This window comes from Entelurus aequoreus, linkage group LG09 (assembly GCF_033978785.1).
Source record: "Entelurus aequoreus isolate RoL-2023_Sb linkage group LG09, RoL_Eaeq_v1.1, whole genome shotgun sequence".
In the NCBI taxonomy this organism is placed as follows: Eukaryota; Metazoa; Chordata; class Actinopteri; order Syngnathiformes; family Syngnathidae; genus Entelurus; species Entelurus aequoreus.
In genome coordinates this window covers 61376402-61400334 of record NC_084739.1, presented here as the reverse complement: position 1 = coordinate 61400334, position 23933 = coordinate 61376402, and the positions used below count along the sequence as shown (strand labels likewise).

At 39.5% G+C, this 23933-nt stretch overlaps 1 protein-coding gene across 1 annotated transcript in view; it reads left to right on the top strand.

Moving 5' to 3' along the window:
- Positions 1-23933, top strand: part of srbd1 (S1 RNA binding domain 1) — a 93190-nt gene that overhangs the window by 29433 nt on the left and 39824 nt on the right. The window contains exons 10-14 of the mRNA XM_062059076.1: positions 13281-13384; positions 16430-16537; positions 16605-16762; positions 16944-17034; positions 17158-17265. Coding sequence (XP_061915060.1) covers positions 13281-13384; positions 16430-16537; positions 16605-16762; positions 16944-17034; positions 17158-17265 — 569 coding nt within the window. The remainder of the gene's footprint in view (positions 1-13280; positions 13385-16429; positions 16538-16604; positions 16763-16943; positions 17035-17157; positions 17266-23933) is intronic.

The window sequence follows — 23933 nt, the reverse complement described above, 5'->3', positions numbered from 1 at the left end:
GAAAGACCCCGAGCCTTCGTATTGTGAGGAACATTCGCTAACCCCTGTCCCACCGTGATGCCCCGCAATATATCATTTGGTATGAAAATTATAATGAAACATTTTCGTTTTATGTTATGCTCCTTTTGACTGATGACGTACAGCATATACGCGCAGCGAGTTAGTGCAGAGATGTCCTAAAAACGTCTATTTAAAAACTGGTTCTTAAATTATTCTTTATTATTATCATCGATTTGGATGTGAATTGCTTTGTTTTGTACACCCATTTTACGAGCGTTGACCTCTCAAACCTTAAAAAATACACTAGTACATTCAAATTCGTTCATGAGTGACTGAGAAATTAAACATTTCTGCACGTGTTTGTTTACACAAAGTTGTTTATAACTGATTAAAGTCTAATGCCACAATAGCAGCATTAATTTGTAATTGCAAATGTTTTCCTCCCTACTGGATATTATAAAATTGTGCAGACGTATCCAATGTTGTGACCTGCAGAAACAGCTTGGTAGGGTATCTGTTTTTTTTTTTTTTAAAAGGAGTATTTTTCGAGTTAAATCAGAAAGAGGACATAAGTGTTTTGACTTCCATGACACATACCCTCATACCAACACATGCCATCTGTTTGCCATCGCTGCTTGCCGTGTGCGTGCTGCTGTCGAATGCTAGCCACGTCAGTCGCAGTTAGCCTTCCGCGTCCCTCTGTATTTACCCCCCTCTCAACCCTTCCTCCGCCACGCCCACCTCCCCTCCTCCCCTCTGTCCCCCCAGTGACTGGTGGGTTACTCAGAGTTGGTCCTGGGCTTCATGTGTCAGCATGGCTCCCATCACCCGCCGCCTCTGTGCCACACCAACACTCTCTGGCAACCAGGCTCTGCCCTACAGTCTTTAAAACACACACGCTCGCATCCTGCAAGTCCCCCTCGTTCTCTCCTCTTAACATATGTGACATGTCCCCTGCCGACATGCCATTGGATTAGAGCGCTGTGACTGACAGGCGTTCTCCGGCTGTGACAGCTCTTGCTGCTAGGCCCACAGGCGGACCCCGGCACCAGGAGAGAGCGAGGAGGGAGGAAGAGCCCAGTTGAACAAGGAGAAGGAGGAGTGTCCATCACTTATCTCCTGCGTCCTCTCCCGCTGACTCAATCTCAGTTTTACAATCCCCCCACCAACATCACTCCTTTCCCCCCTACCGACGTGTGTGAGGCTTTTAATTCGATGTCTCGGTTTTGTCACAGAGCGTTAATCCACAGACCGCCGTGACCCTGCTAGCTGTCGGACTGCGGCTAAAATGAACCTTTTCTAGCCGTCAAGTCGGCGGGAAGCGGGAGCAGGTGGGAGATGTGTTTTGACAGGAGGCATGTGTGTGTGTGAGCGAGCGCACACTTGCCCCTTTGCTTCATCACATTTTGTTAAACTCCAGCCCAGACGCTTTCTTGGGGAAAAAGGTTGGGGGCGCCTGACGCACAGACAAAAAGGAAGTGGTTGCTCCTATTGCAAATTAGTTGGATTAGAAATAACATCTGACATCTTTTAGCTGACAAACTTGAAATTATGTAATGCAATGAATCGAAATATGGGCTAAATATCACAGGTAAAATCTAAATATGTAAACAAGTATTTAGCTAATTTAATTGAAAATGGGTTGTCCTTTTAATTAATTTGCCTTGTGTTAAATACATTTGCATTTAATTTGTCAAATTTAGCTAATAAGGGACATACTGATAAGAGCATATGAAAGAACAACATATTAAAACAAATTATTAATCTCATAGGTGAACCATGAATTACTATTTTTTATGGGAACTTTAATCAATGTTTAGTTATGTATTTTATAATAACTTAATTACTCATTGTATTTTAATTGATGTATTTACTAATTTATTCACTGTTGTGTTACAAACAGAGAACAAACAAATGATTTGAAAAGGGGTAGGATTAAATAAGCGCTGCTTCTTCCTATCACTTTTCGGACATGCCGTAATGAAATTGGAAATATGTGATGTCTTACATAAGTAGTAATTGAATGCATGGACGAAATAAAGTGACACCAGCCAACACAGAACAGTAAAGTAATAGAATTTTGACATTTGTGTAATTTTAAGAGAAAGAAATACTGGAGAATGAAATATATAGAAACAAAAGTGGTAATTTTCCCCAAAAATGCAGTTGTAGAGATGTATTTTGTGAGAATAAATCTGCAGCTTTTCAAGAAACAAATGTAACTTCATGAGAATCAAGTCCTATTATTGGGGGAAAAGGAACAATTTTATAAAAATAAAACTGATTTTGTGTGAATAAAATTTAATTTTTACAACAATAAGTCAACATTTATGAGGTATTATTGCAAAACTATAGTTATTTTAGAATACTTTAAATTTTGCTGGATAAGAATACATATTAAACTAAATCAATTAATTAAAATTCATTAAATGGATGTAAGTCATTATTTTACAAAAATAGACACTAAATTCATTTATATTTCTGCTTTCACAATCATAATAAAAATAAATATAAAATTCAGTTTCTTGTAATATCAGCACTTTTTCCTGAAAACAAGACATTTTCTAAAAGTGCTGTATTTTATTATTGTACTTTATAATTACAAATCCTAACCATTTACTTGCTGTCTCTCTGCATTCAAAACTCCAAATTATTCTCCTTGTTAAGATAAGTCTTACTTTTTTTTTATCACGCTTAATGTAATTTCACTTCTTTTCATGAGATATGGGCAGCCTTAGTGAAAATTGACTGATTGAGCAGTTTGATAATCTAATCAATAATAATCAGCTGATAACTCGTGACCCCTGCGCGTCTTGAAGCATAATTCTTTTGACGTCTGTTAGGACGCTGAGCTTAGACTTGACTAATCAGGTTCGATTTTAAGACCTGCTTTTGAAGAGTACGCATTTAGCTCATAGCTATTACCAGCCGGCGCACTTATGCGTATGCCAAGATGGATTTGTGGACGGTGCGCTGGGTTACTTTTTGATGCCACTTGCGCTGCGATCAAACGCCGGCTAAGCGCACCAGTCAGGGGCTCGCCTGCAGAGGGGTTGGGGATAAATGGAGCTGTTTCATCAATTAAACACTCCTACTTGATGGACAGGTGCGGAGGAACAAGTTAGTTTTGCTCAGTCTGGCACATACAAGCAGTTTGCTGTTGGACAATGTTTGACTTATTATATAAACAAGTACATCTGATTTGACAAATATAAACAAGTAAACCAAACAACTTATCCTGCCCATTTCAAAGTTCACAAATCTTTTTTAAACAGCGTCAGTGCGTCTTTTGGTTTGTTTTTCGGACGGAATATGAGAGCGTCAGAGGGACAGTCAGGGTGCACACGTTTTGGCCGAGCAGGCGCGGTGTTTGTGTAAAGATGAGTGGGCCTCGCTGTGCCGTTCTCCCTTGTGATGACTGATCCTTACTCATGCTTACAGAGTCAATATTTGTCTAAAGTCACACTGTCTCTAGAATAATATTCAACTGCTGTAGTTTACATTCCAAATGGGCTTTCATTGTTTTTCAAGAATATAATGTACTTTAAGCTGTCTCCTCTACTTTTATCACCCTTTAACCTTCCCCTGCCACTTGGCTAGTGAGTCGTTACCATCTTTATTATGTGTTTGAAATAGGGCTGCACAATTTTGAGAAAATACAACATTGATGGCTGTCTACTTTGGTGCCAATCATATTTGTATGATTACTATTTGAACACTGTTCCGAACCAGTTGTAATTGTAGAGCACAGGTGTCAAACTCAAGGCAAAAATGGCCTGCAAAAGCCTATAAATATATGTCAATAAATTACTTTTATCTTTTTGTACGAAATGTAGTCGTCCCTTCCATTTTGACAGAGAAAAGTGCATGTACTGCATGGAAATGCATATCTTTTAAACTATATTATAGTGCAAAAAGTATTGTATTATCATACCTTCATGTCAAGCAAGTTATCCATCGAATTGTACACTGTAAAAATGACAATAGATTTTCCAGTATAAAAACCCAAAACATATCAGCTCAGTCGCTAGAATTTTACTGTGAAAAAAACAAACACCTTTGGCACAGTTTTTCCATTTAAAGTTAAACACTGTAAAAACAATCGCTTTCACCATAAAAAAAAAAGTGATACCGTTTTTATGTCGTATAAACCAACATTAATTATACGGTAAAATGCTGTCAACTTTATCTGCCAATTTTTTACTGTAAAATCTACATATTTTCAGTGTACGTAAAAACAAATAAAAGCACAAACAAATAATGATATAGTCAAATATAAAATTTCTTAAAATGATTTTAAAACATGCTTCGCAATGGTGTAATAACGTCATGAGGCGAATCCATATACAGCTATATTCATATATTATTGACTGTTAGACGGCCTTCTAAGGGCAGCCAAAACTACGACGTGGCCCTCAATGTAAAGGAGTTTGACACCACTGTTCTAAAGTATTCATTAGTAGCCGGCGAGAAGGTATATTTTTGATGTGAAGCATTAACAGGGGTCACAACACAATAAGTATATTACCTGAAGGAGCGTGGCTAAAGAATAGAGATGCCAAATAAGGAAACGTTTTCTCCGTTATTTGCATGCATTTTATAGAATTTTACATTACATCTTCAATGATGATAACCGTAAATTATCTACTGAAAAAACTTACATGGGACATGTAAGTGTCAAAAAGAAAGCCAAAAGAGGTTGGTAGATGAGAATAAATCTATTTTGGGGTTCATGTGGCAACACTTTTCTCTTTTTTTTTCCTAAAATGTCCTCTTTTTTTCCTCATATGCTATCTACTGTGTGGCTATCTACTGTGATAGTAGCATTTTGGATAACTACACTGTAAAAAAAAAGTTTCACTGTATTTAACAGTATTTTTTCACAGTAATAATCAATCAAAATTTACCGTATAAGATACGTTTGTCATTGCACTAAAAAGGAACAACTAAATTTAACAGTCAACCAATTTAAGAAGAAATACAAATATGACAGGGGTAGACAAAACAGGAGGCTGGTTGGGTCACTACCAGCGCGACAGCCACAAAGAAAGAAAGGGAAAACAAGAGTAAAGAGAAGGGAGAGCTGTTCCGTTTTACACATGACCACATTACCGCCGGGGTGAAGCGGCGAAGGCCTGGGATTGAGGGTGGGCTGTATATGTGTGTATCTGTATAGTAGTAGTCCACGGGTGCGTGTGTGTCCATAAGCCCGGAAGTCGCTCTGTTCGGCGTCACTGCCTTTGACTTTGCGATAAACCATCTGGTTGCTAAGGAGGTGTCCAAAATCTTGCCCAACAGAGTTAAAACCTTCCCAGGTGTCTTTGATGGAAGGGGGTAGGGATTTTAGAGCGTCTTCCACTGCAATGGTCTGGGTGGTTCCCCGCAGTGGTCACTCAGAGCTTGAATGCGCCATTATGAGTAGCGACCAGACCGCTGTTTTCAGAGTTCAACTGCGTTCGTGTTATTTTTGTCACCACAATACACCTATACTCATGTTTTAGAACACATTTTGTAGTTTATCCAGAACATCCACATTTTCGGATTGGACAAGTACTTGCGCCACAAAGCTCATACAAAATTTGGCACATTTACACGTGACAAATATCCCCTTCAAAAAATCTACAGTGAGTTAAAACTTGATCGGAATTCCTGTAAGTAATACATGTATGTGTGAATCTGCCAAATATCTTTTAAATTGATAGATTCGCACGCTGATTTTTTAGACCAGCCGTCTTCCTCTTCCTGGTTGCTGTGATGTGACTCAAGTCAAGTCGGACCAATAATCTTTACTCAGATTTTCTGTCACTTCCGAGTTCCTACACTAATTTCATGAATTTGATCAAATTAAAAATACACTTTAACTGACCTTAACTATCAAATTTATTTTTCTGTTTCTTTGTTAAACAAGCTTTCCAACAATACCAACCTTTTTAAAATAGGGTAAATACCGGTATTAAGAAAGTTATGACATTTTTAACAAAAAGGTCACACCTAAAATCTTGAGCCCCATTGACTTTGTATTGAAGAGGTTGACCATAAATTAGTGCATTTTTACCGGGTTAAAAAATTCATAACCTTCTTAATATTTATCACAAGAAAATTATATTTATATCACTAAAATGTCTTAACAAGACCTGTCTGATAATACTGGTTTCGTTTAAAGGAATACCTTTTTGAAAATGTATACACATACCTATGACTCGGTGTGTTTACAGCATGACTTTTCGAGGTCAGTGCAGAAGCAGCTGAATTGTAGATGAGGATTGTTTTGGTTAGGGCCAGCAAACCCATTCCAATAGATCATCTACTCTATTTGTTCATTCTGGTCCAGTGGTCCTCAAACTGATTATAATTTTGCCTTGCAAAGCGGCACACTTTTCTATTATCCAGTTTACGATTTATTTCAGAAACTACCAAAAGTTTGAGTGCTTACAGCCCTGCACATCGCATAAAATACTGTAATCATAATTCTATGTAACATCACAACAAATTACTGTTAATTCAAACCTATTTGCCCCTTAAGGGGTTCTGTAGCCTACGCTGCACACTCTTGTACAGTAGGTGGCGGTGTGCTGTTAAACCGAGAGAGTAATTAACAATTAAATTACAATTGTGAAGTCACAGCAGCATATCATTGTCATTTTATTGTATTTAACTATTAAATTACAACTGTTAAGATGCAGCATTTAGTTGTAACTTTATTGTAATTAACTGTAAAATCACAGCTCTGCAGTTACAGTAAATTCCAGTAAAGATGTTTCACAGTAAATTACTGTAAATGTTACTGTGAAAGTAATGCTATTATTAGCCAGTAATTTGCTGTGAATTTACAATGAAAATGTTTACAATGTTAGCTATCATTGAATGCATATTCTATCAGCAGCATATCATTGTCATTTTATTGTATTTAACTATTAAATTACAACTGTTAAGATGCAGCATTTAGTTGTAACTTTATTGTAATTAACTGTAAAATCACAGCTCTGCAGTTACAGTAAATTCCAGTAAAGATGTTTCACAGTAAATTACTGTAAATGTTACTGTGAAAGTAATGCTATTATTAGCCAGTAATTTGCTGTGAATTTACAATGAAAATGTTTACAATGTTAGCTATCATTGAATGCATATTCTATCAAAACAAAAGCATGGCTGCAAATGGTTAGTTGCTTCTCTTGGACTGCTTTTGTGTGCGCACACTCTTAACGCCAATAAAGTTTATTAAATTAATAATTGTGAAAAATATGGATACTTTAAAAAATATATGATCTGTTAAATGGTAAGCTAACCATGTTTTTACATATTTTTTTGGTTTGAAAAATATGAACGATTTGCAAACAATCCCTTTAGACATAAAAATGTATATATTATCATTTAAAAAAGAGTCACGATATATTGCCATATTGATGTCCTTTTCCCACCTCTAGTGTGCATGTGTATGCTTGCTACATGGTGTGGATGGATGTGTTGATGACAGTATTCCTCTAAAGAAAGGCTGAGAGAGACAAGGAGACAGATAGCGAGAGGACAGTGCTTGGCCAGCTGCCCTCCCTGGAGGGGGGTGGCAGCGGGTGGACGAATGATGATGATGATGATGACGACGGCGGCGTCTGTCTGCTCTTGTCAGGCTTTGGCCGGTACACCGCTACCTGTCACACTTGGCCTGACTTAATACGCAAACACACACTTCTTGCTTAGTCTCGCGTCACCCTTGGTCTCGTATCGCCCCGTGTCTCCAGCCGGTGAGCCAACCCAGGTAGAAAGTGAGGAACATGCAGTCACGCACTAAGTTATTTATATTCCACTATAAGAAAAGCCACACTTTTAACTTTATAGGGATGAAAACCAACGCTTCCCACCCAATCTGATTGAGCTTGAGAAGTGCTGCAAAGAGGATTGGGCATAACGAAACAGCGCTGCCGAAACTGGATGTTGTGATGACATAAGCAATACGCACGGGATTGTCTGCAGCGGAGGCAGCATGTCTGGGATGTGGACGTATTTTTATACATCCGAGATATACCCGCGGACAGCCATCTGCAAAATCTGCAAATATTAAATGGATGGTGGCGCTCTCAAGGAGAGAAAGGGGTTGCAGCAGTGCGGCACAAGGGTGCCGTCAGTGACTTTTGTTGGGGTAGTAGAGGCTCACTGCAGCTTGCTTTTCTTCACCGACAGAGTGACAGAAGAAGAGTGTCTGAAGACGAGTACAGTCTCCAATAACACCAGAAAAACATGCTAGTTTTGTTCCGAGTCGTTTTTAATGAAGAAAAGTCACAAAAATTCTCTGGACACTTGACAAATTCTCAACAAAGTCCATTGTACAATAAGCAGCAACAATTGAAATATAAAGCAAAATGATATAATATAAAACATGTGTTAGTAATAATTATGAACAAAGATTTGTTTTAAATCTATGCATGCATTTTTAAATTTTTTTTTATATATTCATCATAGCAAGTTACAGTATGCAAATTATACGATGGCATCATGATGACCACGTAGCCACAACCCACAGGTATCTTGGCAATCTGGGGGAATCTGTGCCACGTGCTAGCCGTTGGTGGTAGTGTTATATTTTTTTGGTTTCAAAAGTGTAATTTTGAGCCAGTGACATACAACACCTTTAAGATACTAAGAAATTTTGCTGCAATGGAGGTGATGATTATTACCATATGTTAACTTAGGGGAGTCACTCCACACTATATGCAGATGCAGTGTTAGCCTGTCAGCCATGGCGCCAAAAATAAAGTATCAGGATTGAAAGACATTAATTGGCAATTTGCTGATCACATACTTTTCAGGAAAATTTGCTGAGACGGATGGGTGGCCAATCAATCGGCTGTTACACTCGGTTTGCATTGTGGCCAAGTGCGGTAGTGACCCACCACTAGAGCTTTTTCATACCCACTTCTTGATGTGGATTATTGCCCCTTGACTGTAGTGGTACAGTATTGAGCAGATAGTGATTTTTTTTCAATCGTTTTGCTGTTGTAGTTTCATACATTTCAGCACCCCAGTCTTCGCACCACACTGAACAAGAGTGCAATTCTCCCTTTGTCTCTTGCCACAGGTGGCCGTTTGCTGTTTTATTGTAATTTACTTGACTGCGGATTATTTATAGTTTTATTTTCAGGTGTTTCTGATCATTTCTCCATTGTGCAATGAATTTTTTGCCGACTGTCAATACTTAATGGCAAAATGACAAACACAATAACTTGGTAGCAAATGAGCAGGTGTGCGGGGGGTTTTGACTTTTCGGTTATTTGTACTTGTTTCATTATAAAATGTGTCAATACTCATTAGAGACCTGCGAGGAGTACATGTGCATGCAAATCTACTGAGACCTGGCCCATCTCTTCCAATTGTACCAAAGGAGGAGAAGTGTACCAAACTTAAGCACGAATCAGAGCACTCACTCAAGCCAAACGTGACAGATTTTAAACATACGCTTGTCCTAGTGTGAGTGCTCTCTTTGATGAGAACATGTTGGGTAATGCATGTCATTCTTCATTACACCGGCTAATAATAATGGAACACAGATTTAGCAGCGCTGCATTTGTTAATCTATGTTGATCTCACTCTGGAAAGAGGTGTGTGCTTTGATGGATATCGCCTGAGAAATGTCATCGCAGTCAAGGCGACCGCTCGCAGCAGCCACATGCCAACAGAGGAGAAATCTAAATTTCAACCCTAATTCAAACAAGCTGCATTTACCCTCGGCCCTGCCACGCCATGAGCTGTGTTTTTTGTGTCGTGTGCGAGGGTGCCGCTGAGCGGTTAATGGTTGTGGCACGGCACGTGCGGGCATGCGTGTGGGGGTTAGGCCCCTCGGTGCTCAGCGCTGATGGTGGCACAGTGGTGGCATTTGTCAGCTCGCTTTTTCCACTTGGGCTCCAGATTGACGTCTTTTTTTCCTGGCCCGGTGCTGTGGCGGGCTAAAGGTTCCCCGCTGAAAAGGTCAGACACTTACTACTGTTTGCTTAACAGCATGTAACAGTTCCTCTAAAGGGGTGGGGGGGCAATACGCAACACAACAGGCATGACCACAGGACACACTCGGGGGCTCATCCCTCTCAATTGTACAATTGTGTGTGTGTGTGTGCTAGTGGAGAGAAAGTATTTAAGCTTTCTGTATGTTTGTACAAGGTTTAGGTGCACTCAATCGTCATACGTTTCCTAAGTTAATTACGGTGGGCAGGTATAGTAGATGAGGTTTTTACCGCGAGATGCTGCTTCTTAGCAGGTTTGTGCAAAAACTGCTGTACTTAACCACAAACCTTCAGTGTTTTTTTTTTTAGAAATTATTAGCTGGCTTTGTTACCAATGAATATATGTTTTATTTCTCCCCAACATGAGCATTCTTTATTTATGTTGAGGGTGTAAAGTTCAAATTTGAATGACAATAAAAGGAAGTCTAATGGGTGGGAGGTCCATACTTTTGTCAGAGAGGGCCACACTGAGAGAAAAAAATTGAAGAATGCGGGGTATCACTTGACTTTGTTATATTTTTACCTTTTGTGTACTTTAATTAATGCTGAAACAAACTGAGAATCAAAATAGATATGTATGCTTTGTAGTTAAAAATATTTACATAAAAAAAAAAAACATCAGACAGCTTCGTCTTGTTGGTGACGAAGCATATAGCTTGGAATTGTTACGATGAGAGGCCATATTTAATTTTGAGTTTAAAGGGAACAGCACTTAAAACATTTTTTTTGCCTATCATTCACAATCCTAATGTAAGACAAGAACACATTTTTCTTTTTTTAATGCATTCTACCTTGTAAATAAATGCGATCAAAAGTCCGCTTACAATAGAGCCTGTTGGAGTCACTCTACTCTGCCTTTAAAGCCCTTAACAAACATCCAAACACCTCCATTAAGTTTTTATATAGATGATGCAAGTATATATGTAACGTAGAAACTGAGCACATTTATAATAACATTTAATATTTACGTATTTTGATCAATGAATTTTAAAAAACGCATCACAATGTTTGCTTGTTTTTTTTTATCAACATCACTGATTAATACTCACTTCATGAGAGCCAATAAGCATTACGGATTGCCATCTGATAGAATCTGGTTATATTCCAGTTTGGATGAAGAATGACTCATAATCCTCGCGATTGGAACCAAGCTTCTTTTTGTGTCGGTCTTGTTATTCCCGGGGGTAAATTGTCTGTCAAAGTGTACCAACTTGTCGGAATTCGTCCTCATCCTTCTACTATCCACGTGAGAGGCAAAATTTATGATCTCGAATAAACTTTTACGAGCAAGGAAGCGAGGAAGCAGCTCACCAGTCGATGATGTCAACATTGGCACACAAGCTGGTGATAATGTCACCGCTATAAATAGTTTGTTTGCATTACCGCTTATAAAAACATAAAAACAATATCACTAATACTTGGTTAATATTCAAGTCACGATATGTAAGTGGAGTATTGTTGGCTGTTTTTTAATGTTTTTTGGGGAGGGTTTATAGGCAGAATAGAGGACTTCCCATTGGTTGCGTTGTAAGCCAACTTTTATTTCCACTTATTTACGAGTTAGAATGGTTAAAAAAATACATCCGTTGTCAAATCTTTCACAATGATTGTGAACGATAGGCAAAATTCCATACAAAGTGAAGTTCCCCTTTAAGCTACATTGATTTTGTATTAATTACAAAATAAGATGTGGGCCACACGCCTGATTTATTAGGTTTATTTGGTGCAGAAGCATGAAATAAATAATTTCTGTTCTGGCAGTTGGTTTTCTTGTAGAAATATGATGCATAAGTGGTAGGAACAAAATAAACAAGCTAAATATTTAGATTTTTGCATGTAATTCTAAAATGGGTGCATTCAGTCCTCCAGTCACCAATCCGTAAAACTGCTCAAGTTTGCGGATGACACCACCCTCATCGGGCTCATCTCGAATGGCGATGAGTCCGCCTACAGGAGAGAGGTGGAACGGCTGACGTCCTGGTGCAGCTTCAACAACCTGGAGCTGAACGCCCAGAAAACAGTGGAGATGATCATGGACTTCAGGAAAGTTACAGGCCCACCATCCCCCCTCACCCTGATTGACTCTCCCACCCCCGTCTCCATTGTGGACTCCTTCCGTTTCTTGGGCACCACCATCACCCAGTACCTCAAGTGGGAGCCGACCATCAGCTCCCTCATCAAGAAGGCCCAGCAGAGGATGTACTTTCTGCGGCAGCTGAGGAAACTTAAGGTGCCGACCGAGATGCTGGTGCAGTTTTACTCAGCCATCATAGAGTCCATCCTGACCTCCTCCGTCACAGTGTGGTTCCCCGGCGCCACAGTCCAGGATAAGCATAGACTGCAGCGCATCGTACATGCTGCTGAGAAGGTGATTGGCTGCAGGCTCCCATCCCTCCAGGACTTGTTCTCCTCCAGGACCAGGAGGCGTATGGGTCGGATCACAGCTGACTCTTCTCACCCTGGACACAAACTATTCTCCCCTCTCCCCTTAGGCAAGAGACTACGATCCATCCAGGCCCGCACCTCCCGCCACCTGAACAGTTTTTTCCCCTCGGCCATCAGGCAAATGAACAATAACTCCTAACAGTAGCTCCTTGAATTCCTTCTACGTCTATAACATGATCTGATAGCTCAGTTACAGCTCTTTTTATTACCAAATATGTGTTATATGTGTTTTATGTTGCACGATTGCACCAAGAAAAATTCCTAGTTTGTGAACCCGTTCTCAAACAATGGCAATAAAACTATTCTGATTCTGATTCAATAAAGCATAGCCTTGTTACTTGAAAACCACTTAAAGCTGCTGTATGTCATGTTTTTTTAGATGCTTAAAGGGCATGCTCATTCAATCATTGTGACTCAACCTCTTCCTTGTTCAAACCTTCAGGATACGCACAAAGAAAAAGAATAAGATTGGTGTGTCTTCTACATGCACCGGCACAAAAAGTGAAAGCCAATCAAATCTAAAGTTTCATTTGATCCGTGCTGAAGTGTTTTGGAAAGTTGGACTTCCTAATTGTGACAAATATAGACATTTTGTATTAAATCTGTTCTCTTTAACAAGTTTCGGTAACATATGCTAGCCATTGGTTGATAACGGTATTGTATTTTTTGGTTGAAAAGTGTAATCTTGAGCTGGTGACATACAGCACTGTTAAGCTGCATAATTATGTGTCAAAATCTTAAAATATGCATTGTTATTCTGTTCAGTAAACAGGTCCATGATAATGTATTAACCAGAGGAATGTTTTCATTTTGTGTTGTGTGTTTGCTTGAATGTGTGTTCAACAGACTTTGGCCATTAACAGAGGGGAGGGTCTGAAGTTTTTGACAGTGAAGGTGAACATCCCTGACAGGGTGAAGACTTTCTTCACCGGGTGGTGCATCAACACCAGGTCAGACACAAGCAAAGTGCACACTCCCCCAACACAGTCATTGTCAGTCAAAGTGTGTTGACATACAAAATGTTAGGGCTGTCTGTGAATAGTCGACGATTTGATTTGGAGCAGTCTGATTCAAATATCAACCTCACATTTAAAATCGTTGGACAATAAACTCAACAGAAGCAATTTGAGCGGGTGTGTCGGGAGAATACATCGATTACGTTGCCATGTCTTTTAAATATCAGTAAAAGATTCTTCTGTGCAGACAGACAAACAATCTTAAGAGAGTAAGAGATAACTCTTACCTAGGGATGATGTTTGATAAGAAATTATCGAGTTCGAGCCTATTATCGAATCCTCTTATCGAACCGATTCCTTATCGATTCTCTTATCGAGCCCAGATAGGTTGTTGTATATGGAAAAAAACACACAATATTTGGTTTAACAAAAGCTCACTTTTATTATATAAGAAAAAAATAAAATCTAATAAATAAATAAATATTGACTGTTACCCCCCTTAAAAAAATAAAATAAATAAATATTGACTGTTGTTACCCAAAGTATATTAAGTGGTATTTTTCAGAAAAACAAATATATACAGTAACACAAAAACAACCTGTCTCTGTGATCACTATAGGTGTATAAATATTAATATACCGGTAGTGTTAAATAAAATCAGTCCCTTGGGCACAAAACTGAAAATAATGCAGCTCTCCAAAAAGTGCACTTCTGCTGCTATTTGACATAACTGTTTGTTATGATGCTTTGACATTTTTGCACTTTATTTCTTTATTGAAAGAAAATTCTATGAAGAGAAAAGTTGTTTGCAAATGTGGTTACAATGCTAAAAAATTAAAAGTTAAAGCTAAAAAAAGAAATACACTTTATTGAGTTAACATTATTTCTTTATAGGGGGAAAGATGTGATGTTATGAGCTAGGGACTATTACAACTACACTACCCAGCATGCAACGGGAGTGACGAGACGAGCATGCGCGGTAGCCCCGAAAAGTGTTGTTGCATGTGCCACCCGGCAGCTAAGAATGAGGTTATGAGCACGCTGTGAAAGTAAACGTCAAGAACTCAGCCAACACGCCTCGTCTACATTATTTATAATTAGACAGACAACACATATACAGTGTGATTTTGTTTTGTTTACAAGGAAAGAAAAACAAATGTTAAAAAAGGCAGATGTGTTGTATATATACTGTATGTATGTGCTGCGGTTGCTTTAAGAACGTTGCGACAGCTGCCGTAAAGGAGGTGCGTTGCTAGCCTGGTTGCTATGTTTCCGGTTGGTCGTAAAAGTGTTCGTCATGTGTTTGTACCCTGCTCAAATCTCTCAGTAAAGTTATTCATTGGATTATACCTTTTGTTTTGAACTTTATTACACCTTGGAGCGCTGGAGTCCATTGTTTTTCCTGCTTTCCCTATCTGCGCCTAATGACTGAGCTACGTGACGTCATTTCTTGTGATGTCCCACGCTGCATTTCTGGTCGGGACGGGATTCGAATAAAGAACCAACTCTTTTTCTTTACTATAGTGGTCTCGATAACGGGTACCGGTTCTCGAAAAGGGATTCGAGTAAGAGGACTCGGTTCTTTTCTTATCGAACAACCGGGAAAATCAGTTTCGAGTATCATCCCAACTCTTACCTGCTTACTGTTTTGTCAAAACTGTAAGCAGATCTCTTACACCTAAAAACTACTAATCTGCACAGATGCTTCTACATGAGGGACGGCGGCATTGTCAGGACGCGTCGTTTTCAGTCACGGCGCTCACTGCGGAAATTAGACGGATGTGTAGCTTCGACCAGTTCGCTCGAGCAGGAGGCCTCCCTCACTGCTTTTCCCTGTTGAAGGTAATAATCCTTCCAGATTCACAAATAGAAACTTTGTTGTGACTTTTACTTCCTCTGTTAAGTCAAGTTTGAACTATCCAGTGTCTATTTGTGTAGTGATTTAGCAAAAGTCACACTTTTTGTTTTGTTCTCTTCAATGAAAGACTGTATTCATTTATAAGTTTACTTTATTAACCTTGTAAGGATCACCGTAGTGTCTACAGGATTTCCCTCAGATTTCCGACAAACCTATGTTGGTGGGGGCGTGGTCAATATGATGTCGTCATATAAATAAATAATAAATGATAAATGGGTTATACTTGTGTAGCGCTTTTCTACCTTCAAGGTACTCAAAGCGCTTTGACAGTATTTCCACATTCACCCATTCACACACACATTCACACACTGATGGCGTGAGCTGCCATGCAAGGCGCTAACCAGCACCCATCAGGAGCAAGGGTGAAGTGTCTTGCCCAAGGACACAACGGACGTGACTAGGATGGTAGAAGGTGGGGATTGAACCCCAGTAAACAGCAACCTTCCGATTGCTGGCACGGCCACTCTACCAACTTCGCCACGCCGAATAATTTGTATAATCGATGATGCATATATTTTCTTTAGAAAGGCTAAAACTTTTACATACATTTAAAACAAATTTGTGTTATTAGTATTAGCATATATTTTTTTCTCATTGTTTTTGCTCTTATCTTTGTTGCTGCTTATTGTATGGTTTTTTTTTGAGGATTTTTGAAGTTTTTTTAGAGACTTCTTTAATCCTTTTATTGACTTTCTTTGTTAAAAATGACTAGCAACAAAATCTAGCATCTTTTTCTGGTGTTATTGGAGACTACCCTCGCGTTTAGAGACTCTTCGGTCGTCACAACATCCGGTTTCGGATTACTTTAATTTGTTTTCTCATAAAAACCCCTAATTTTTAAGGTGCGGCAGTTTTTATTTTGCTATGGTGGGCCGCCACGATCATGTAGAGGAAACCCTGTTCTAGCTTTACGGACATCCATGTGACGTTGCTGACATTAGTGACAAGTCAGTATACCACGTCACATCAACAATCTGTTAACTTCGCTCTTAAAAAAATCAAACGCCGCCACAGATTAAACTGATCTTCGAATATGTAAAAAATCTAATGAATCTGACTCGACTATGGAAACGCACAGTCGACGACAGCCCTACGAAATGTTAACCTTTTGTTAATTTCAGATGGAAACCAAAGACATATGCTAGAGAGGAGCATCAAGCGTTAATCAAGAGTGCGGTGGATGACTCTTATAAAAGGCTTGTTTTGCCTTTCCTAACAAGGATGTACAGGTACAAAACATTACGACCTTCATCATTATTGCTAGTACTTTTATATGGCTCTCTCTCCCCTTTTTAGAACTAAACTTACCACAACAGCAGAGAAGGAGTCGGTCGCCATGTTTGTACGAAACCTACGCCAGCGCTTGTTAATGTGTCCAGTTCGGGGCTGTGTCATGATGGGGGTGGACCCTGGCTTCACACATGGCTGTAAGGTGGCAGTCCTCTCCCCAACTGGTAAGAGAACACTGGACATAGGTGTAGACATTTTTATTAATGTGCATATGTCTTATAAATTAGTAACAATATGGTAAATCTAGTATATCAACAGTAAACTGCATATTCTCGTCTCCGATCATCTTACTATAGAAGAAATATGTCCAGGTGTGTCTTTTAGCCTGGTCCTGTCTTCTGCCAGGTCAGATTCTTCATACAGATGTCGTCTACCTACACAGCTGCCGCAATCACAATGAGGCAGACAAATTGCGCCACCTAATCTTTCAATACAGGTACTACTGCAAGTGTTGTTTAAACACATCTAATCTACTATTGCTTTTAATAGCAAGACATTTTGAGATGACCGTTAACTTTTCTGTATGTCACTCATTGTTCCCCCCTCTTGTCAAAACTAGCTGCAGCAGGGTCGTCATTGGCAATGGGACAGCGTGTCGAGAGACTGAGTCCTTCTTTGCTGATCTCATCGCAAGGCGTTTTTTTCACCCCCTGGACGTGTCCTACTGGTAAGCTTTGCCATTCAGTGCATGTTAATTATCGCATTATGGTATTGGATTATTGCATCTAGGGTTACAGCTTTCCATTATTTAAGTACCTTAAATTCCAGACTATAAGCCGCTACTTTTTTTCTACGCTTTGAACCCCGCATCTTATAAAACAGTGCGGTTAATTTATGGATTTTTCTTCGCTGACAGGCATAATGCAAATAGCTTTCATAAAACACGTGCAAAGACACAGAAATGTTGTGTTACTGTTTGTGCTATGGCACCATCTTTTGGACGAGTCCGCTCACTGCAGGTGCTGCTGGGTGAACCTTTACAGTGTTTGCTGACGTTTAAAGCTTAGAACCGGAAGTACAAGTGCCGTTCTTTCTTCTAATCATCCATTGTGTTTCTACTATTATGGATTCTTCATTCATCACTCCGACCTTTGTAAGTTTTGTAATATAACTAAAACAATTCTTACTTACTAAACAGTCCCATGTGTGATGTCTGTAGGAGTGTTTTCATGCATATTTGTACGTGCTATCGTAATGTAATGAAGCTAGGGCCGTTAGCATTAGCTAATATGCTAACACATTTACGACTGTCTGTGTTAGTTGTATTAACTTACAAAGGCATTCTGTTTGTATTGTTCCAGTTTCACAAATTCCTGAGTAAATTCACCAAAATGTCACCATGGAGTTATTGAGTCTTGGAGAGCTAGGTTGCGCAGCTAGTGGGTCAATGACTGTCTGTTATGTTTTATCATCCGTTTTACTGCTGTGTTACAGACACCGTTTGGTAACAATTAAGGTATGTCAAAAAACATTTACAAAACATTTCTGTGTAAATAATTCATCCTTTATTACAACATATAGATATCTGTGGCTTATAGTCCGGTGCGGCTAATATATGGAACATATTTTTTTCTTACTAAATTTAGTGGGTGCAGCTTATATACCGGTCTGCTCTTTAGTCTGAAAAATACGGTAATAGAGTAACCTAGTGATGAGTTTGCTCGATTAATAGAGTAATCTGATAAAACACACTTTATAGCCTCAATGTGTATTTTAAAGGCCTACTGAAACCCACTACTACCAACCACGCAGTCTGATAGTTTATACATCAATGATGAAATCTTAACATTGCAACACATGCCAATACGGCCGGGTTAACTTATAAAGTGCAATTTTAAATTTCCCGCCACACTTCCGCTTGAAAACGTTTTATTATGCTGACGTATACGTATGACGTCACGAGGGCAAGGGAAGTATTCGGAGCCCGTAGAATCCTATACAAAAAGCTGTTTTCATTTCATAATTCCACAGTATTCTGGACATCTGTGTTGGTGAATCTTTTACAATTTGTTTAATGAACAATGGAGGCTGCAAAGAAGAACGTTCTAGGTGGGATCGGTGTATTAGCGGCTAGCTGTAGCAACACAACAAGGACTACTTACTTGGATAGCAGACGCCTAGCCGATGCTAGCCGCCAACCCCACGGATGATCGGGTGAAGTCCTTCGTCGCGCCGTCGATCGCTGGAACGCAGGTGAGCACGGGTGTTGATGAGCAGATGAAGGCTGGCTGGCGTAGGTGGAGCGCTAATGTTTTTATCATAGCTCTGTGAGGTCCGGTTGCTAAGTTAGCTTCAGCGTCGTTAGCAAAAGCATTGTTAAGCTTTGCCAGGTTGAGAATTATTAACCGTGTAGTTACATGTCCATGGTTTAATAGTATTGTTGATCTTCTGTCTATCCTTCCAGTCAGGGATTTATGTATTTTGTTTCTATCTGCATTTGAGAACGATGCTATCACGTTAGCTCAGTAGCTAAGTGTGTCACCGATGTATTGTCGTGGAGATAAAAGTCACTGTGAATGTCCATTTCGCGTGCTCAACTCTCATTTTCAAGAGGATATAGTATCCGAGGTGGTTTAAAATACAAATCCGTGATCCACAATAGAAAAAGGAGAGAGTGTGGAATCCAATGAGCCAGCTTGTACCTAAGTTACGGTCAGAGCGAAAAAAGATACGTCCATCACTGCCTCTCTAGTCCTTCACTCTAACGTTCCTCATCCACGAATCTTTCATCCTCGCTCAAATTAATGGGGTAATCGTCGCTTTGTCGCTCCGAATCTCTCTCGCTCCATTGTAAACAAAGGGGAATTATGAGGAATACTACCTCCTGTGACGTCACGCTACTTCCGGTACAGGCAAGGCTTTTTTTATCAGCGAGCAAAAGTTGCGAACTTTATCGTCGATTTTCTCTACTAAATCCTTTCAGCAAAAATATGGCAATATCGCGAAATGATCAAGTATGACACATAGAATGGATCTGCTATTCCCGTTTAAATAAAAAAAATTCATTTCAGTAGGCCTTTAAGGATAATAGTAATAATTTTCTGCTCGCAATAACCTTCATATTTTTTTAAATAAACGCACATCATAAACAAAGAAATTACACTTTTAACATGTGCGCATTCATAAAAAAATCCCTGAGTGTAACCTAAAACCAGGTAATAAACACATAAAGTATGTTAAACAAAAAGTCAAAGTATGATAATGAGTAATAGCACAATCATTGATATTGAAATAAAGAAAGCACATTCTGTAACCTTGATATATATTCTAAATTGTGTGGTATTTATTTTACAATTTAACACATACACATTTAAAAAAGTATTAATTGGCAGTAGGTCCACTAACATTTTCTCCTACCATGTGTTTTCCGCCACACAGATCCCGCACCCACACCACCGGTGTCATGTGCGCTCTATTGGAGCATGTATTTTAAGTTCTGGGCACTCCGTGTGGTACGGATTTAACCAATCTTTATTAGTAACACTCTTTAAACGATTAATCAAAGCTACAAAATAGAAATTAAAGCTTTATTTTAAATATCAAATTAATTGTTAAATCGTTGCAGTTCTACATATGTCGATCTTTTCCACTCACCCGTGATATTGTCAAAGGTTTATTATATATTTTAATATACTAAGATTTCAGTGAATGAATATTACATCATAGGTATGTTTTTAATAGCATGCATTGCTGATGCACACCACTTTATCTCTTCAGCCATTTGAACCATTTCACCATCCCTCAGGTACATTACAGGGGGTTCAAATAATCAAAACAATTTATAATATGTTCTCCTTACATGTTTTTAAGTTGCCAGTGCAAACAATACTTTTCGAACAGGCAATCTAATTGTCACCAAGCCTTAAATAACATGGACATTTTTTAAAAGCAGCCAGGCCAAACATTTTGTCAAGATTGAGTTTTAATGCTCCGACGGATACACCTGCACAATCTAATATGATACAAGTGCTCTGCATCCTACTAAGAGTTGTTTCCAATATCTTATCCGTTCCATATAGCTAAATTAAATCAAATTAGAGATCGACCGATCTGCGGCAATATTTGGCATTTTTAAGTTTATCGGTATCAGCCTTTTTTTTTTTTAATACATTTTTTTAAACTACAACAGAACTACATCAGCAGATACAATATATACACATATGATACCAGTATTTAGCATTTAAATAAATAAATATTTGGTGAAGTTGATGGTAATATGCACTACTTAAGCACTAGCCCGTTTGCATGAGAAATGGTCCCTTTAAGCCATAGCCCAAATATTTGTATCAATTCATAAAAAAATACTCTCATTGTCAATAATTCTCCCCAAATATGTTTTAAAATCTGACAGGGCATTTATTTGAGTTCTTGTGAGAATTCTTCTCCGGTCTGCTTTCACTGCGGCGCTCACGCGACCCCCCTCATATTGTACATTAGGTAAGGTTGTATTTTTGCCTCATTCCTGTGCATGTGACTGAAGCAATAAGGTGTGGGACTATCCAGGACTAGCTGCTGTGTGCCCAGGTAGCATATGTGAGCAGATAGTACTGTATCATATTTTTCTCTTTCTGACTTATCAGGTCGGTAGTGCGTTCTACACGCATTCTTCACTCACGACTTAAGTGAGGGATGGGGCAAAAACTAACCCGGACCCACTGTACGTCTCTTCTGCTTACATGTACATGTCTTTCCTGGTATCTTCTCGGTCCCGTTTTGTTTGTTTTCGCTACCGCAACGATCGAGTCACTCGACAGGCTTCCGTCTGTAAAACTCGGAGCGTGGGCTAGAGCACCGCAAGTTTCATGTTACGCAATTTAATCAAATAACAACACAACAAAGATGGTTGAAAAGTAAGAGACTTTTTATATTGGAATACAAAAGAGCAGGCAGCAACTCACACATTCTCATATTTTCTGTAACATCGAGGAAGACATAATGTCAGCCAGCTTGAAAAATGTCTCAACTAGCCACATGAAGGAGCCCAGAATTGTTTTTATTTACAATATTTTAGGGTTCTTCACGAGAAAACCTTACAATGTATCAAATCCAAAAACTGCCATAAAATTAAGTAGATGGCCAGTTATTGTGATGTAGAGAAACCCATATTTTACCAATGTTCCCAGGAGATTAAAATCTAGTCCAGCTGTTTACTTGGGTATACTATTCATGATTGGCTAACAATTACTGCAAATGTATATCGGCTCCAAATATCCATTAGTGGCCTCCTTGACTACGAATAATCGGTTTTGGCTGTGAAAAAACCTTATCGGTCATTTCAGTATGATGTAGTACAGTCAAAGCTATATCAGAAATTTTGACCTGTATTGGATTTCATTTAAAGATTGTGCAGGTGTACCTAATAATGACTACCTACAAATGTAAATGTAAGGACATATATAATGATTAAAATATACATGTAAAATGTGGAAAGGGTGACTGAGCGGAGAGGTTAGGAATGTAGAAAACCCAAAAGATGAAGGAGAAAGTGAGTAGGGGAGAGAACGAGGGGTGCAGGCAAATAGGAATGTGTCCCCTGGTGAATATTTTCTATTAAAGCCATCTGGACCTTGTTTCACTTTGGGCCAATTAAAGAGACGCTTCGCGGTCCACGTTGTCTGTAACCAAGGCCCAGTCCACACTTCGGCATACAACACCGCAGGAGCTCGGTCCAAGCATAATAACCACTGGCCTCTCTGTGCTCCATCCCGCTCTCTCTCTTTGTGTTTGTTGACTCGGGGGTTAGCATTGGGACCGCAGCCTGGAACCATGTAACCGGGTTCATGTGCACTTCAGCAGCAACACCTCTTGCTCTTACTAGCTCACTTTGCTTTCTGTTTTCAAGAGCAGACACTGTCGAAGTGAGGCGCGACTACATTGAAGTTATTGTTTTTAGATGTATTTTCTGTTGAGTGGCAAACATTTTCATCATTATTATAACGTCTCTTTTGTTCCTTCTTCTACCACTGGCACTATTTAGGCTTTTCACAACCAGTGCAAACATTTAAGACATTTTCTGATGTGGTTCTGGCTTTATTTACCCTTGTAATAATAAAAAACGAATTATTACAGCACTTTCAAAAGTCTTCTTCTGTGAGTTTTGTATTCTTCCTACCATATATTAGTCTGCCTTTAGGTAATAACTTAGTCATTCTCCATTAATAATAATCTAGGGGCCAGCCACAGTTTGGTTAAACAATTAATTTTCTACCTTACTTTATTTAAGGCAACATTAACATATCCGGAGGGGCAATGCTGCCCTGCCAGTTTAGACCACTCCACAGTTCCTCAATGGTGGATAATGATTGGGGTGCACAGCTCCTTTGGCGCGCCGTTGGCCGCTAACTACGAGCGTCTTCCACCCCTGCTGACTGACCCACAGCCGACCCTGACGTGCCTCATTACCACACCAATAAGCAGTGATGTCGATGACATGCAACAATAACCAGCATGAAGTCCTTGGCTCGCTGGGACTGCCTTCTTTACAATTAAGTCACAGTACTTCACTATTCAGCCACAATATTAGGTACACTTGGACACAGTCTCAAGGAACGAAGCGTCTGATGCATTGAAAATAAAATACAATATTTCTGTAAGTCATGTCTCAGACAAATGCCTGCCTGCCCTCCACTCTCGGGGCGCCACCATTAGTCCTTTAGAGGCCGCAGCTTCATTTGCACCGTCTGCTTCCTGTCTCGCAGTGTGTGTCGCCACCCCCACCACCCTTCGCCACCCTTTATCTTCTCCACCCGCCTTGTCTCTCCCTCTGTCCTTCCGCCTCAATGCTCTGTTGGAATGACAGCCAGAAATGGCAGCCCGTAGGCTCTCCTTACTTATATTTGCGTGCGTTTTGTGTCGTTTTAAGGGACTTTGAAATCAACAGATCGTATGCGATCAGGCGAAAAAAAACAACAACCTCAAAGGATTGCTTTTAATTTGTTGCAACGGCGCTGTGTTGGTGTATGAAGTACAACTGGTTCTATACATGCCCATTACTTCAATAATCAGTTATGACGCCTTTTACATTTCTTGACTAGCCTTGAACAAATTCCTGTGGAACGAACGGCATCCCGCAGGACATTTGGGCAGCTTGGGCTATTATTTTGTATGACATTATTTCTGTGTCCGCGACGACCCCCTTCTGCATCCTCTTAGGTTTGTTCGCCGTGCTGCAGGCCTCCAATAACATGACGACCTCCTGCTGGATGTCAGTTTGTGACACACTCGTAAAGAACAAGGCTACTTTTTTTAACTTGTGTGTGTGTGTGGCTCTTTGACGGACCTCAGCAGCATGACCTGGTCTGTCACTGTGCTGCAGCGCTGACTGGCTTTGTCAAA